General features: G+C 43.8%; 1 protein-coding gene across 1 annotated transcript; it reads left to right on the top strand.

Annotated features, from left to right (window-relative positions):
• Positions 1 to 14,454: 14,454 nt before the first annotated feature.
• Positions 14,455 to 16,533, top strand: LOC141005931 (tripartite motif-containing protein 16-like). Its single transcript, XM_073477996.1, has one exon. The coding sequence runs from the start codon at positions 14,465 to 14,467 to the stop codon at positions 16,127 to 16,129; it is 1,665 nt and encodes a 554-aa protein (XP_073334097.1). The 5' UTR covers positions 14,455 to 14,464; the 3' UTR covers positions 16,130 to 16,533.
• Positions 16,534 to 17,627: the final 1,094 nt, after the last annotated feature.

Genomic DNA, 17,627 nt, shown 5'->3' with positions numbered 1-17,627 from the left:
CTGGAAGAAGACTGAGCTTCTCCTTCAGTTCACCTCTCACACATCTGAACGTACGACTGTCTGAGGGTTTGAAAGTAGAAAGTGGTGCCTTACGTGCAGGGAGGGGGAAAGAAAAGGTGTCTGACTGTTGCATCATGATCTTATTTATGAACTATAACCACAATGTTTCTCTGGTTCTCTGTTGGAAAACGCTGGATGTCTTTTCCACGGGTCGACTGTTGAAGTATCTCTGGGTTTTGTTCACCAGTGATGTAACCTGGAGCCTGAATCAGCAGGTGGATTGATGCAATGAAACATGAACATGTGACCTGAGCTGAAAACATCAGATGTGTGGGGAGCAATGAGGCTTTTTTATATCTGAATGTCTGTGAGTTTTTCCTCACTCGACTCGAGGGTCTGAGGACGGAGGATGTTGCTCACTGTACAGATTGTAAAGCCCACTGAGTCGAGGTGATTGTGAGTTTGGGCTGTATAAATAAATAAAATGTATTTGAGGGGCGGGTGAGAAGTGTTTTCTCTCCTGTGATGAGCTGGGGACTGTTGGGAAAGAAAGTTTTGCAGGATGATTTTTCTAAGTTCCTTGTCTGAAGTATTTCTTCTCTTGATAAAGTTTTCAAATGAGATTATTCTCTGAATTAATTCTAACATGGAGTATTTTGGACTTTCCACACACGCAAAAAAAATCTCCCGACACAATATTTCTTCACTCAGTGTCACACAGATAAAAACACATTATTATTTGATCTGGATGTCACTTGTCCCCTCAGGGCTTCCGTACTGTCACCTTCCTCACATTAACACATGAAACTCACAGAAGGGATTTCATCACGTTTCCTCTGCAGACGTCTTCAGTTTCAGCATCACATCATACAGAAAGTTTACAGCTCAGTTTGCTGCCTTTAATATCAGAGAGTCTGTCGACCTCTGCAGCCTCATGTATCTGTATTATCACTGCACTCAGTCACTCTCATATGAGAAGTCATGATTTTGGGGGTGAGATGGTTCTGGAGCTGCTCTGTGGGAAACATTTGTGTCAGAGAGATAAGAGGAGGCAGGAAGCAGCAGATAACCCCTCGAGCCCTGACATCGGGCCTGTGATGATCTGCAGGGCTGTTTGGGTCCGCCTGGTTCTGAGCTCTCTGAGCAGAACAAAAGCATGAATGTGGATACTCAGCGTTCAGTCGTTCATTTTGAATACTGAGCATTGATATCGTCACTGTTCTATCATGTAGCATCAAGAGTCTGACTGTGATACTGTTCATCAGTTTTACTCTTTAATTTAATATATTAACTCCAGGTAGAGTCTGAATGTTCAGTGAGGAACTGTTGACGCTCACTATTCTCCCATCATGCACTGCACAAAGCAGGTTAAAAAACTAAACTCAGATATGAAGCCTGAACAGTGAACGTGACTTTTGGCATCGAAAATCTAATCTGTCATCGACAAAACCTGAACTGGCAAAGGAAACGCTGGCGGTGAATCATCTGTGTTCAGAACAGTTGCATCAGCGCTGAAAACACAGACATTAAAAATGATTTCATTTTATTTAAGAAGCAGAGCAGCGATCGACCGACACACATCGCTCTGTGGTGAAGAAAACATCTCTGCCTCTGCTCAGTGTCTGACACTGCTGGACCTTTATACCACAGCAGAGCTCACCTCCTCGTGTTATTATAAGTTATTCATACAGGGTGCAGGCTCTCAGATTAATTCATTAACTCAACTTTGTGAAAATAAAAAGGCTGCAGATTCTGGGCAGTTTTTCCTCGCTCGAATCAGCTGTATGAATAAAATTAATCAGATTTTGATTGCGATCGTTTATCTTCATTTCCAGTTGTGTCTCAGATCGTATTTCAGCAGATTAAGGACACCAGTGAACGTTTGGCGCCGAGTAAACTGGAGCACAACACTGAAGTGCTGATAGTGCTCCCTGTTCTGTTCACTCAGTCCAGTGAGCTTGGCAAAGATTCACACCCCCGAATATCTGAGTTATTTTTCTATCCTTTCTTTAAATGTCCTATTTGTGAGTCTCTTCAAATACTGAAGCTTTGGGATGGCGGCCGACCCGACCCACATTTAACTGTCCCGTTTCCTTACAAATAAAACAAAACATTTTCAATTTAAAAAAACACATCACTTCTTTTATTAAAGCATCAGTGTGAGATCGTACAGCAGGACGGGCGTTTACAGAATCGATCTGCAAGTATAACCACGGCTGAGCGTGAGGCCCGGTGGACCTCGTGAGGCCCGGGGGACCTCGTGGAGCTGATCATCTCGTGTGATTTCTGTGAGAGCTTGTTAGAAACACTTTACCTCATGGAAGTGAAGCGGTGCCACAGACCTGCTGGGAGCTGTGAGGAGCTGACGAGCTGCACTCAGATGCACAACAACCATCACACACACACACACACACACACACACACACACACACACACACAGCACCATGATGAGCCTTAATCTTTGATTCAGTTTGAGTTGCAGTGGAGCCTCTGGCTATGAGGGAATTGCAGAAAATACTGAGCAGTGTTCTTCTTTCCTCGCCTCGAGGATTTTTCTGAAAGTTTACAACTCCACCTGGACCCTGGTCTTCAGAAAGTTCCTCCTGACAGCGAGGTTCTGCTGCGGTTCCACATGGAGGAGCAGAAAGTCCACTTTACACTTTTAATTGGTTTTCCTGGAATGTGTCAGCACTAAATTAACATTACATCTCCCAGTGTAAATGGCCGCAGGGTCAATGAGCAGAGAGTGTGCTGCAAATATCAGGGGCTGATCTGCATTAAAGCTCCGCTCCGTCAGGACCTACACCCTCAGATCCAGATCGAACCGCTGCACCAGCAGGGAGTCAGACAGCCGTGTGACGCCTCGTGGCGTCGCCTCAGGGGCGCTGTGGGGACGCTGTGGGGAGGCTGTGTCACGTGGGCAACAGTTTCTCCAGCAAACGTCCATGTCGTCAGCTTCTCTAAAAGATAATAACCTGTCCTCACCTGTCCCCAATACTCATCTGAATGAATCCAAAATGCCTCGATACCATCAAGTTTCTAAAAATGTCTCTCATTCGATGGCAAATTGCAAAATGAGAAGAGCGCCAGGCTTTGAAGAAGGTTTTCCTAGAGGCCAAACTGTGTAAATACATCATCACGTGATGCACTGAGGCCCAAAAAGACTTTTACCCAGAAGCGAACATGGTGAAAGAAACATCTGTAACCAGATTGTAATGTAATGTCCTTGGTCACAACAGCCAAAGATAACTACAGCCGAGAGTGTAGTGAGCAGCAGTTAGCGGTCATGCTGCCCCATACAGGGAGCAACCTTTGAATTCTGACCAGCTCTCACAAAAAACCTTAAAGACCTGGACATCCTTCAATAAACATACAGGACTCTGTAATGTGATAAGAGCAGTGAGATGCAGTTCAGGCTTCCTGGATGATTAAGATCAAACATTCAAATGAATTCATCAGCTGGTGTCTCCCTGCAGCTGGAGTCTCTGTGCAGCCGTCCGTCTCACAGATTGACCCAGAATGAGACGTGGAGACGCTGAACTCGTCCACTCGGAGCAGACGGTTAAAGCCATCCATCTTTTCGGGGACGGCGCCCTGGTGTCAGACTCAGAGGTGCTGATCCTCGTCTCGCCTGCGTCACACTTCAACTGCAAACCTCTCCGGCACAAACTGAAGGTCACGGTGTGGAGGGTGGCCTCGTATCTTTGTTGTTGTATTCAACAGGAGTGAGACTGTAGCAAAGCATTACTGACTGAAAACAGAGGCTGCGTTCACAAAGTGTCTCCTCATCTCCGTGTGAAGCGTTTTATCTCCGATCTGTGCTGATATTCATTCGAGGGGTCCAAACCTTCATCACGGAGAGATAACCTCGTGCTGTGTGGGGAGATCACATACACTGACAACAACGAGTTTATTAAAAGATACACATCATTTTTGTGACTCATGCAGAAAAACTACACGTTCTCTCTCCACGATAACCTCTCAGCCAACAGTTTGTGCTGTAATAAATCAAACCCTGATCGGTCGTACGGCTCCTGAGATAATGTTCATTTATTAACAAAACATGAGGTCAGTAAGGAGCGCGTGTTAGTTCAGGCCGTGGATGAAGCTGAATTTAGTTCAGAGATGAGGAGACTTGAAACAGCAGCAGGTCGAACGGATCAATCACCTTCTGAACAAGAGGTCTTAATGGCTGAGGAAACTGTTTGACCTGTCAGGAGCTGCAGGATGTCACCCTGTAGGTCCACAGAAAACTCTGCATGTGCAGAGATGTTCATGATGACGTCTCCTGTCAGTGGTGTTAATGTTTTGGTCGTCTGCCGTCTTTCTGGCCTTAAACCAAACAAAGTGGTTTTACTGCTGCAGACACATCACGGTGAAATGCACCTTTAATGGCTTGTATGTAGGAACGGTTTCCATGTCAGCGCTCATAGTTCACAGGCTCATTAGCTGCATGTTTAAACATCATATACTGCGTCTGTCGTTCTGTTATCAGGCTGCAGAGTTACAGACTGTGAGTCACATTCAAAGGTTCATGTACAGGCGGCTGCACGCCGTCTGGACGATATAACCGAGTCACAAAGAGGTTTAACCGTCATTTTTGGTGACTCTAAAGTACTCTGACGCCTTACTTTTCTCAGTAGATGACGCAGTAATGTAACAAGTTACTTTTTAATGGAAGTAATCTTGAGTAACTTTTAAAAGTAACGTTACCCAACACTGCTGATGGCCTTCCTGATGTTGGCCTCTGCCTGATCCTTTCGTCCACGTTTGCTTCGCCGACCGATCTCCTGTGTGCCGAACTCCTCTTCAGTGAAGACGTTTTGTTTTTGTTCTTGAGTCGTGCATTTGGGTCCAGATCCAGTGGGTCAGACCTTGACAGTTAGGGGCTTCAGAATGATTTGGCTTGAGAACGATGGCAGGGTCCAGATTTCTGTCTGTTTGGTTTTTTTGGGCGCTGTCGTGTTCACCGACTGAATCAACATGAGGCTCAGAACAGACAAACATTGACCAACAAACACAAACACACACAAACACGCATACTGTCACATCACAGCCCAAACCGAGCTCGGGCTGATAAACGGGTCGGCCCGCAATTACTGCAAATATACTCAGTCTCCATGACAACAGCTTTCTCCTGACAGGTCCCGCCTTTGATGCTGCGATCATCGGGGCTGCCGCCGCGCTCCAGCTAACAAAGCTGCATCTGAAGTTTCTGTGTGTGTGTGTGTGTGTGTGTGTGTGTGTGTGTGTGTGTGTGTGTGTGTGCTCAGTAGAGGATTATAAGGTGACACAAAGCAGAAAGAGTGCGAGTTCACTTCCTGTAACAACTTGTCTCGCTCTCCGTCTCTTGTCTCTTCCTGACGTCTCCTCTCGAGCAGCAGCGAGCTCTCAGGAGAAAATGTGAACAACAGACACGTTTGTTTGTCTGAGTGAACTCGAATAATAAGAATGAGACTGTGATATTTGGGCCACGAGCTACACAGTAACTGAAGGTAGACTCTCGCTAAGATCTGTTACATCGGAGCGACAGACGCAGCGAGCTGCAGTGAGCTTACGATGATCGATGTTGTGAGAATAAAAGCTCGGTAATTATCTCACTTCATCCAGGAAAAGGATCGATTACACGGTCGAGAAGCTCCATTTATAAACGCGGCACCACGACAGCCACATTTCTGTGTTTGGTGACTCTGAAACCAATTAAAAGTAAACTGAGCACTGCTGAAGAACATCACAGCGAGCTGACAGGAGAATAATGAGACTGATGTTGAATGTGACGAACACAGAAGGACGCTTAAATAACCTCCATGTTTTTATCTGTAATAGAGCCAGACAGATTTACCAGTTAGCTACAGAAGAGCATCAGGGCCAGGGTGATGGAAAACATGAGAGGAGGAGGTTTTGTCTTCATTATGCACAATGTCGTGAATAAAGTCGACTCTTCTGGTCCATCAGATCCAGCTACGCGAGCTGCTGGAGCCTCCAGTCTCTGCGTTACTACATCCTTAAGTGTAACGATATACTGACGACTACGCTGTGTTTGTGAGCTGAAAGAGAAAAAATGTCTGAAGAACATCCACACAAGGCATTTTGTCGAGGCCTTCATATGAGCAGTTTGATGTCGTCTCAGAAGGTCGACTTTAATCTTGAAATGTCGACTTTTTTCTTGAAGTGCATAATGAAAATAAAAAACTTACCCTGGCCCTGATACTCTTCCATAGTTGGCTGATATATTATCGTCTACATCGATACCTTCATGTTGTCCAATATGCACGATATGTTTTTTGAGAGACGATAATGATCAGAGGAAAATAAAACAGTGTAAAGTGTGTTGTCCTTTAAGGTCAGCTTGTTTATTCAGTCATGAAAACAAAGAGTTTGTTTATTAGTAGCTGTTACATGTTTGTCACAAGTGTATATTAATCATGTGTCAGTTTGCTGAGACGTGGATCTTTGCTGGTTGAATTAAATGCATCGAGGCTCTGAGTCTGCTGCTTCACCGCTCTTGTTTCCGTGTCCGCCTGCGAGCGAGCGCCTCGCTAGGATCTGTGTGTTTCCCCTCAGTTTTCAATTTGCTCATATCACCATGAAATACAGCGAGGCCAGTGATGCAGAGTCGCAGCACAGCAGCCCACATAACAAACTGTTAAACGAGATTCCCGGAGGTAAAACTTTTGCAAAGATGAAAGAAGAAAACAATTACATTTCGCTGCGGGAAGCCGACTGACATGAAGCTGCTGTCAGAGATAACGCCGAATCACACGAGGACGTCCAATGAACCTGCAGACACATTTTCTGTTGCTTTCTTCCAAAGTGTGAAAAAACAAGAAACAGCTGTTCTCGAGTTCCTGTTAACTTTGGCAGCTATTTAAATGTAGCTGATCTCCATTAATTTGGGGGTGGAGGCTGCAGGCGAGACACACCACTGGATATATTTAAGGACACCTGGAGACATTTCCAGATGTTTGCGGTTTTTGTTTCACAGGAAGTCGGACCGTCTCCATCTGTGATCGAGCCGACCAAAACAGATATTTCAAGTCAAACCATGAGGTTTTCTGAGGCAGATTTACCATCAGGCTGAGATCAGTTTGCAGAAACGTAAGCTGCTGACATTATTTTAACAGAACATCATAAAAAGAACAGAAAAGTCTCTACCTGCGTCCTGATGTGATTACAACCACCCAGAACATCACTGGTACCGTCTACGGATCATCAGTGACATCAGTGAAGTGAGATGTCAAAGATACTAGCAGACAACACCCACACCGCCACGGTCTGCTCACCCTGCTGCCCTCTGACAACAGATACACAAGAATCTGCCGTCATACCACCTACTGAGCAGCTTCATTCATCAGGCTGAGAGACCCTGAACTCATCGTCAGCTCTACCTTTTCCAAAATCGATGTAGCAGGACTGAAAGGACTGAAAACATTGTTTGGTTTTTGGTTTACAGCTGCTCCTGAATGTCAGCAGCTCACAGCACTGACCGACTCTTCCTTCACATGACTGCAGTTTTCAATATGAGCAGATTTATTGTGATTTTCACCTTTTCTGTGGCGAGGTGGCGGCCATGTCGCTGTCGGTGACGTATACTGAGCAGTTTCACACAAAACTGGATGATATTTTACTATCTTTACTACAAATTGAGACTTTATTGACGCACAAAATGATCTTGTAAATTGACAAACATCGTGTGTGTGTTTCAAACAGGATGGAAATGTGTTCGTCTCTCGTCTCGGCACAATTTTCTTTCCAAAATAAGGTCCCATTAGGCAAACTGGAAGGACTACTCTGTTTTCTGACCACAGCTGTCACCAACCTTCTGGGAATGTAGTGTAGATGTAGTGTTTATATTATGACAAACAAGCGAGATGCACAATTCAGGGAAAATATGATTTTTTTAAATCGTTCGATAGTCCACCAACATACGATAGAAGTCGTTAAAAAACACATTTTGTTTTATTAACAAAATGAACACTGAAGCGGCAGACCTGCTTTACATTGTCATGTTCTTTTGCTGCCTGTTACTCTTAGAGCAAATTAATTATGCATGACATGTTTGTCTGATCAGTGATAGGCCCCAAAGCCCCACTTCAATTAAACACTTGACAGCGACAGCTCCGCGTCCATCCCAGAGAGGTATTTCTGGACGCTCTCCAGTGGCTTCGCTGCACGACGGGCAACGTAATTCAGCCGGCGCTCGGCCTTCTGGGAGCCGCTGTGATTATCGGCTGTCATTACAGTCTGCAGCTCCGGCTGAAATTGGCTTTCTAAGACTCGTGTTGTTGTTGTGTGTGTGTGTGTGTGTGTGTGTGTGTGTTCATTGACAGACAGTGCCGCCTTCCTCACAGTCAATGAGCAAATTATTGCACTTTCAGAGAAAGTAGCTCACATTACAATGCATCTTTAAAAGTCTCGAGCGCCTCATTTCCACAGTGGAGGACGCAGGAGAAGATGAGAGTGTCGCTGAAGGCTGAGAGTGAAGTGTGCTTTCTAACAGCCGCCTGCAGCAGTTGTGTGATATCGATCAGACTGTGAGTGGCGAGACGCCACCAGAGAGCCGCGCTCGTGATAAGCACATGGGAGTTTCTGACACTCAATTACAGACGACGCCTTCAGACTCCCATTAAAGGGAGCAGCCAGTTCCTGGAGCTTTGTCGTCACCCTGTCGTTGCCATGCGACCGATAAGATCACAAATGATCAATATTTCATACAGAACATTAATCCACCAGCATTAGAAGGACTGTTTCAATCAAGCACTGAACGGATTAGTCAGGTGACTGATTAGTTGATTGACAGTAAATTAATCTGCAACTATTTTTTTTGATTTTTCAAACAAAGATGTTAAACATTCTCAGGTTCTGGCGTCTCAGATGTGAGTCCTCTGAAGGTCTGTGTGTCCACAAAGTGTTTTATTCTGAGCGTCAGCGTCTTTTTTAAAAATTGTTCCCAAAAACAAAACCAAAAATCCTTCACGTAGGCCACAGATACACCTGAAACACTGCACTCAAAAACAGGAAAACTAAAGAATATGAGGAAAACATCAGCAGATGTGACCACATCAGAGAGCTTCAATGAAATGTGCTCTGATTTGTAAGAATATGAAATTATTCAGGTGAGTTATGCCACAAAAGTCTTTATATTTTACAACAGATGTCAACAAGTCAGCTCGGAGTCTTTTTGAGACTGAATGTGTGTTTAGCCGCCTCATTTTGTCTTTGTAGGTGAAGGGAGACGTAACTTTGCACCCGTGTGGACAACTTGACTATTGTCAACCTTAAAAAAGGGATTTAGCTGTGATGGATGTTTAAAACAGTTTTTTCTGTGTTAATTTGACTGTTTCTCTTTGTTTTCTGCTCCAGATTTTTGTAGCATTATCGATTGAAATTATGGACAAAACAATGAAAATAAGGCCCGAAGTTATAAGAAACTGTGATTATCCTGTAAACCATCGAGGTTGTTAATGCTAGTTTACAGAGATGTGAGTCTGGGTCATCAGTGTCGAGCCACAGACAATAAAACCACTGCGATTTCTCAGAGACTCCCGTCATCCTTTTTCTCAGTATCATTATTATCTCTCTCTCTCTCTCTCTCTCTCTCTCTCTCTCGAGATGCTTTTACCTTCAACAGCTCTGACATTATCAGAAACGGACCTTTTCAACTCGTCTTTGACATTATCAAAAATTGCCCTTTTTGGGCCATTTTTTATCTTTTTTATCGCAGGATTTCCATTTGCCGTCAGGCTGTGGGCTCAGTGGGAACTTGTGTCGGGCTTCAGAAATGAGCAAACCTCTGTTATTGTTACGTGAGTGTGTGGAAGCACGCCACGCTGATCTGCGTGAGTGCAAAACACTCAGGGCTCTTCACCGGGACACCGAGGGCTGCCTTTGATTGGCCGTGACATTTTCTTTAACGGCGGTGACATTCTGTTTGTGCATGTAGCTGCAGGCGGCTGTGAGACGGTGTCGAGGTGTCTGAGGGCAAAGTCAAGATGGAGGAGAAGGGAACATAACTGATACAGGTCACTCAGGATACAGCATTAGCCTGAGGTGTGGACATCGATCAGATCTGCTGTAGCGATGTTTCAATCACTTGAAGCAGCAACGATCAATGTTTTTATTATAAAAATGGATCAAATATCAATGAAAATGACACGTTACATTCTGGCAGTGATGAACCTCCACAGAAACACCACCTGAATCTGCAGCTCCCCTCGGCTCTGTGGAGCTTCACAGTGAGTTTCAGCTCATTGGTTTTCTGTCTGGATGAAACAGTTTTATTTCTCTGTCAGCTCTCATGTCATCACTGAGTCACTGCTGGTGCTGATGGTCCCGTTTCCTCAGGTACCAATTCTTCTCCTCGTCTTCTGCCTGATGCCTGTCTTTACCTGGGACTTGGGTCTTGTTGGACCTGATTAGGGACTCGTTCATGATATAGGAGTTATTGGTCCGAATTTGGCCCCTGACTTGGGACTTGTTAGTCTTCCATTAAAACTTTTTTGTCTCGACTTGGTAGTTTGTCTCAATTTCAAACTTGACTTTGGACATGCTGGACTTGACTTGGGCTGGAGGACAGAGGAGTGAGGGCAAGAGGACGAACTTCCCAGTGTTTTACGCTGTGCAGACCATAATGCAACATTTCAATTGGACAGGGTCAGTGTGTCCGGCTGTCCGAGGTCACACTAGGTGAAGTTAGCTCATCAGGATGAGGATAACAAAATACAAGTCTGAGTAACTATTCTCTTATTTTAGCTGCATCTCTTGATATGCTGCTGTCATGGTAACCAGGGAGACAGCAGCAGGATCTGTTCACAGAGATGGAGGTACAGGCTGACCCGGTACTGTGAGAGAACATTTTGGAGAAGACATGAACACAGTATTGTCGTTAAAGTGTAAGTCTGCTTATATTCTCTATTTTCCTTGTCATCAGATGGTTGCAGAGCCGATCCATCAATGAATTGATCATGTTCACATGTATTATCTGTTTCCAAAGACTTGTTTATCTTATTCTGGTCTTGGACTTGAGATTGGACTTGCTGGTCTTGACTTGGAACTTGATTTCAGACTTCTTGGACTTGACTCTGGACTTGCCTGTATTAAAGTGGGACATGATTTTGAACTCTTGACTTGGGACTTGTCTTTGAACTTGCTGTTGTTGACCTGGGATACGAGTTGGTGCTTGTTGGACTTGACCTGGATTTTACCTCTGACTTGTTGGGTTTGATTTCGTTACTTTGGATTTCACTTTTCAAACTTCTTGGTTTTTACTTTGAACTTGTTGGACTCAGACTTGATTTGGGTCTGAAGTTAGGACTAGCTTGTCTTCAGTATGGACTTGTCGAGCTTCATTTGGGACTCGATATTGAACGTATTGTTCTTGACTTGGTACTTGTTTGTCTTCAGTTGGGGCTTTGTTTGTCTAGACTTGGGACTTGTTCTGACTCATTGAACTTGATTTGGATCTTAACTTGGAACGTAACTTTGGGCTTCTTGGACATGATTAGGGACTTGATGATTTTAATTTGGGACTTGACTTGAGACTTGTCATCTTGACTTGAAGCTTGCTTGTATTGATGTGGGACTTGACTCTGAACTTGCCTATCATGAACTGGGATATTATTCAGGACTTGTTGGACTTGACCTGGAATTTGACCTCTGACTTGTTGGATTTGATTTTGTTACTTAGAAGGTGACCATAAACTTCTTGGTTTTAACTTAGAAATTGTTGGGCTTGACTTGGGATTTGTTTGTCTTCAGTTGGATCAGTTGGTCTTGACTTAGGACTTGATTTGTGACTGGAGACTAGATTTCTGACTTGGGACCTTGATTTAGGTCTGATTTTGGGCTTTTTGGACTTGATTTGGGACTTGTGGGTCTGGACTTGGGATTTGTTTGTCTTCAGTTGGATCTAGTTAGTCTTGACTTAGGACTTGATTTGCGACTGGAGACTCTGTATTGATGTGGGACTTGACTTCGAACTTGTCAATCTTGACTTGAGACTTGATTCAGGACTTTACAGGCGAGTTTATGTTTGATTTGCCCTTCAACATTAACTTGTCCATAATCCCTTACCTCCTTGTGGGTAATTGTGCAAGTATAGATGGTTAACAGCTCACCAACCAATGCAACATATATGACGAGATATCAGGACATTTCTAGCTGTGTTTGTGGCAACAAAAGCCAAAACTTGATCTTTACCTAACCAAGTCTTTTTTTGTGCCTGAAAGTAACCACACCATAAACACAGCACTGTCACATCACAGGATCAAAAACTGAAGCTAAACAACTGTAAAATTTCAACATATCCTCGATCCAGTGAATGAGTTGAGCCTTGTTACTAAATGAGAAGACAAGATGGCTTTTTAACAAAGTCACGTGCATCTAGTTTGCATTTCATTCAGTGTGAAATCATCAGACACAGTGCGTCGTGACTAAACTCACAGTTGAGGCAGAGATTAGCCTCTCAGTACCTTTACGACACAAATGGAAACACCAACTCGTGAACAGATGGAACTGAATCTCCACAGCAGGTTGTGTTACAGGATAATTGGCACCAGTTGGAGAAGCATGTCATGCAAATTGTTGTCAGTTGATGTATTTCAGCACTGAGCCTTCTCTGCAGCTGCCATTTTTAATGAATACCCACTCTGAAATTGTGTTCACGTAGCATGTGATGATGAGACCGGCAGGAGGTCGCGCCCATGTCACTACGCTCTGATACCAACTGTGTCCTTCCACTGATGACAAACAGAATAAACAAGTCATGGCAGGTTTTAATAGTTTCACTATAAAGTTGTAAAAGACACTGCACATTTTGTCTCGTGGTATTGATGCCATCTGTAGCAAGTTTGCGGTAAAATGGACCACATGAAGTGATTGTCTGTCCGTCCATCTGTCCATCGGTCCATCACATTGGTCCTGAGCGACGAGACAGACTGCCATGAATTTTAAATGGGATATTCATGACAACTACAAAAGACGAAGTCTAATGTGACTTCATCGAGCCAGACTTTCCACAATCCAACACTTTGCTCCATAATTAGGTATCTCAGAATAAATGCCTGGACTTCCATGAAATGAGTTTCTAAAAGATGATTTCTACTGCGCGACATCATCTTAACTAATCGTCCACTTACCGTCACAGTGCTCACGCTCCAGTGGTTAATGATGATAACTGCATTTTAAAACTGAATGTATCCAAAACTAAGAAGATGTTTTGCTGATTTTAGACCCCAGAGAGCATTTTTTGGTTGAGAAGATGTTTAAAAATTGGCTGTGGTCACCGGTGAGAAGACGATGAAAACTGGTTAGAACGTTTTTTCACCCACTAATTGAAGACGTTGATTAAGGCCGAAGATAAACTTGATTTTAACGACGCGTTCGGGTACGCACAATGGCTGTCTCGCATATACTGCGTCTGTTTGGAGCGTCGGATGTGCACAGACTCTGTTTTAAAAGGTACTGAGAGGCTAATGTCTGTTTTAACTGAGAGTTTAGTCACGACGCACTGTGTCTGATGATTTCACACTGAATGAAATGCAAACTAGATGCATGTGACTCTGTTAAAAGCCATTTTTTCTTCTCATTTAGTAACAAGGCTCAACTCATTCACTGAATCGAGGATATGTTGAAACTTTACATTTCTTCAGCCTCAGTTTTGGATTCCGTGAGGTTTAGGCACAAAAAAGACTTGGTTAGGGTTAGGTACAGATCAAGTTTTGGCTTTTGTTGCCACAAACACAGCTAGAAATGTCCTGATATCTCGTCATATATGTTGCATGTTGTTGCCACAAACATGGCTAGACATGACCCAGCATCTTGTTAAAGACACCCTGTTTTATTGTCAAGTCTTATTAACAAATATCCAGTTCTGTGATCATGAACACGGCTGTATATGTCTCCGCTAACACATGTAGTAGATGTGTAAGTACGTATGTGAGCATCTATGTTCAGCACGTGACTGGTTGTCTACATGAACATGTGGTTCAACAGCAAGTATATCTCCGACCTAAACGTTCACAATCAGACCAGATTTTAGCTGGATTTACAAAACTGGCTTTTAACCGAGAAATGTGGATGTAGTTTCTCAGTCGGCTCTAAAATGTCAATATAGTATGAGAAAAAAGTGAGTGCACCCAGGTGCAGACCCAACAAAACAGCTTTAATAACGTAAGCTGAAGTCCAAAGTAGATCATTAACTGTGTGGGCCAACAATTATACAGCAGCTTGAATCTTTATGAGGGTTTATTTTGATAACTCCCTGCTGTCAGTCAGCTGTTTCTACTGTTAATATTTAATGTTTTAAGAGGAAACAAAGTCCAGATTCAGAGAGTGGCTCCTCGTCCTGGAGTGAATCAAAGGTTGATGACCTCCTTCTTCTCTCTGATCTCTTATCTTGTGTTCTCAAATTAACTTCAGTCATCAGGAAGTGAAGCTCAGACAGTAGCTGTCACTGAGAGGTGAAATGGCGCAGAAAGGAGTTCAGCTGGACCGAGAGACTTTCTCTTGTCCGATCTGTTTGGATCTACTGAAGGATCCGGTGGCTACTCCCTGTGGACACAGCTACTGCAAGAACTGTATTAAAGATCACTGGGACACAGAGGATGAGAGGAGGATCCACAGCTGCCCTCAGTGCAGGAAGAGCTTCACACCGAGGCCTGAGCTGCTGAAAAACACCATGTTAGCAGCTTTAGTGGAGGAGCTGAAGAAGACTGGACTCCAAGCTGCTCCTGCTGATCACTGCTATGCTGGACCTGAAGATGTGGCCTGTGATGTCTGCACTGGGAGGAAACTGAGAGCCCTCAAGTCCTGTCTGGTCTGTCTGGTTTCTTACTGTGAGAAACACCTCCAGCCTCACTTTGACATCCCTGCCTATGAAAAACACAAGCTGGTGGAGCCGTCCAAGAAGCTCCAGGAGAACATCTGCTCTCGTCATGATGAGGTGATGAAGATGTTCTGCCGTACTGATCAGCAGTGTATCTGTTATCTCTGCTCTGTGGAGGAACATAAAGGCCACGACACAGTGTCAGCTGCAGCAGAGAGGACTGAGAGGCAGAGAGAGCTCGAGGGGAGTCGACAAAACATCCAGCAGAGAATCCAGGACAGAGAGGAAGATGTGAAGGTGCTTCAACAGGAGGTGGAGGCCATCAATGGCTCTGCTGATGAAGCAGTGGAGCACAGTGAGAAGATCTTCACCGAGCTGATCCGTCTCATGGAGAAAAGACGCTCTGATGTGAAGCAGCAGGTCAGATCCCAGCAGGAAACTGAAGTGAGTCGAGTCAAAGAGCTTCAGGAGAAGCTGGAGCAGGAGATCACTGAGCTGAAGAGGAAAGACGCTGAGCTGAAGAAGCTCTCACACACAGAGGACCACAACCAGTTTCTACACAACTACCCCTCACTGTCAGCACTCAGTGAGTCTACACACTCATCCAGCATCAATCTCTGTCCTCTGAAGTACTTTGAGGATGTGACAGCAGCTGTGTCAGAGGTCAGAGACAAACTACAGGACGTCCTGAGAGAGACATGGACAAACATCTCACTGACAGAGACTGAAGTGAATGTTTTACTGCCACAAACAGAGAACATGACCAGAGCTGACTTCTTAAGATATTCATGTGACATCACACTGGATCCAAACACAGCAAACACAAGTCTGTTATTATCTGAGGGGAACAGAAAAGCAACATTAGTGTTAAAACAACGGTCTTATTCTGATCACCCAGACAGATTCACTGAGTGGGAGCAGGTCCTGAGTAGAGAGAGTCTGACTGGACGTTGTTACTGGGAGGTGGTGAGGAGAGGAAGAGATGTTGGTGTAGCAGTCGCATACAAGAACATCAGCAGAGCAGGGAGCTCACATGAATGTGGATTTGGATTCAATGACAAATCTTGGCTGTTAGATTGTGACATAGACAGTTATACCTTTCATCACAACAATGTCAAAACTCCCGTCTCAGGTCCTGAGTCCTCCAGAGTTGGAGTGTACCTGGATCACAGTGCAGGTATTCTGTCCTTCTACAGCGTCTCTGAAACCATCACTCTCCTCCACAGAGTCCAGACCACATTCACTCAGCCTCTCTATGCTGGACTTCTTGTTTATGGCACTGGTGAGTTTTGTAAACTCAAATAGACAGAAGTCATTTCAGGGTCAGTGGGTTAAATTCTGTGTTTCATTTCTTCACACTTGTTGTGTTTCCAGCATTTTTGCTGTGGCGTTTCTTCACTGCACACAGATCAGCTGTCAATCAAACATGATGGGCGGTACTTTGACGTCTTCTTGTTGTTCTGTAAATGTTGGACTTTGTTCAGGCGGCGCTCCTTCCTGTGTCTGTTCAGCCACGGAGGCTCTCGCTGCTCATGATGACTTCAGTTCACATGATCATAATCAATAAGGAGATGCTTCATTATTTGCTTGTACATAGCTGAGATTCTGCTCCAACAAACTGATTGTGTGGATGAAGTGAATCTGTTCATGAAATCATTGAACAAGAGTGGTTTAACAGACTTTACTGATGGACGTGTGAACAAACTGAAGCTTTAAACCATCAATAAACAAACATGAACAAAGTCTTTTCTTCTCGTCTTCATTCAGGGTTTATATAAGATGGCACATTCAGTCTTCAGGGTCACTGTAACTTGGCAGCAGTTTGTGTGCACTAATTATTCATTTGAGAGCAGAAATTAGTACTTTGGATGCAGCAATTATTGATTTTGTAGCACAAATTAATACTAATAAATAATTTGATGGCAAGCGTCTCGTACTTTGTGCACATATTGTCAGTTCCAGAGCGTAAGTGCTCTCATTTGTTTCCTTATTAGTTTGTTCTTCCATGACACCTGCTGGGCTCTTCACAGCTCTGATCAATTCAGTTTGATTTAATGAAAGTGCATGAAAACGTTCACAAAACATGAAATCACTGCGTCCTGCTTTTTATTTCTGAATGTAAGTGAGCATTATAAGACACGGTGCAGCTACTTAGTTTGCTCATCTTTCCTTTGCATCTACACTGAAGTGCATGAAAGCTAAAGAGCATCCGTCCCTTCAGGACGTCTTTAAACAGCTGGTTAAAAACATCATCTCAGAGTCGTCTCCTCGTGGAATAAGAGCTTCGCCCCTCTGGCAAACACTGAAGGTCCCTCTCTGTGCAGAGTGAGACATTACTGACATTCATTTGTGACTGTGTCACTCAAAACTCTCATCTAAAAGAGCAATACTTATGAGGATTTGTGTAATATGGTAAACTGCTTTAATGTAGATGTCGCTCATTTTAATTTGTGGCGTATCTGTCGTGCACTGTGCCCACAGGGACCGTTTAAAATGATGTGCCATTTAATACGAAGGCTTTACACAGAGTACAAGTGAGCATGAAACACTGCTGACTGCAGGTGGAAACATGAGTTTATGACTGTTTTAATGCAGGGAAATTAAAATATGACTTTTTTTTTCATTTATTCTGAAAGATGTCAACACTTTCCTCCTCCGTTTAAAAACTGCATTTTAATTTTAACTTTTTATTCCATCACAAGTGAGTTGTGTTGGTGTTGTGTTACTGTATTACGTTGTGTTGACGTAGATTAATGTTCAAGTTCCTGTCGTCAGCTTTCTACTTCTGCATCCGACATGTTTG

The sequence above is a fragment of the Pagrus major genome, chromosome 12 (genome assembly GCF_040436345.1).
Source record: "Pagrus major chromosome 12, Pma_NU_1.0".
NCBI classification, from domain to species: Eukaryota; Metazoa; Chordata; class Actinopteri; order Spariformes; family Sparidae; genus Pagrus; species Pagrus major.
Note: the sequence above shows the minus strand (reverse complement) of the source record. Positions and strands in the feature narration are given on the sequence as shown.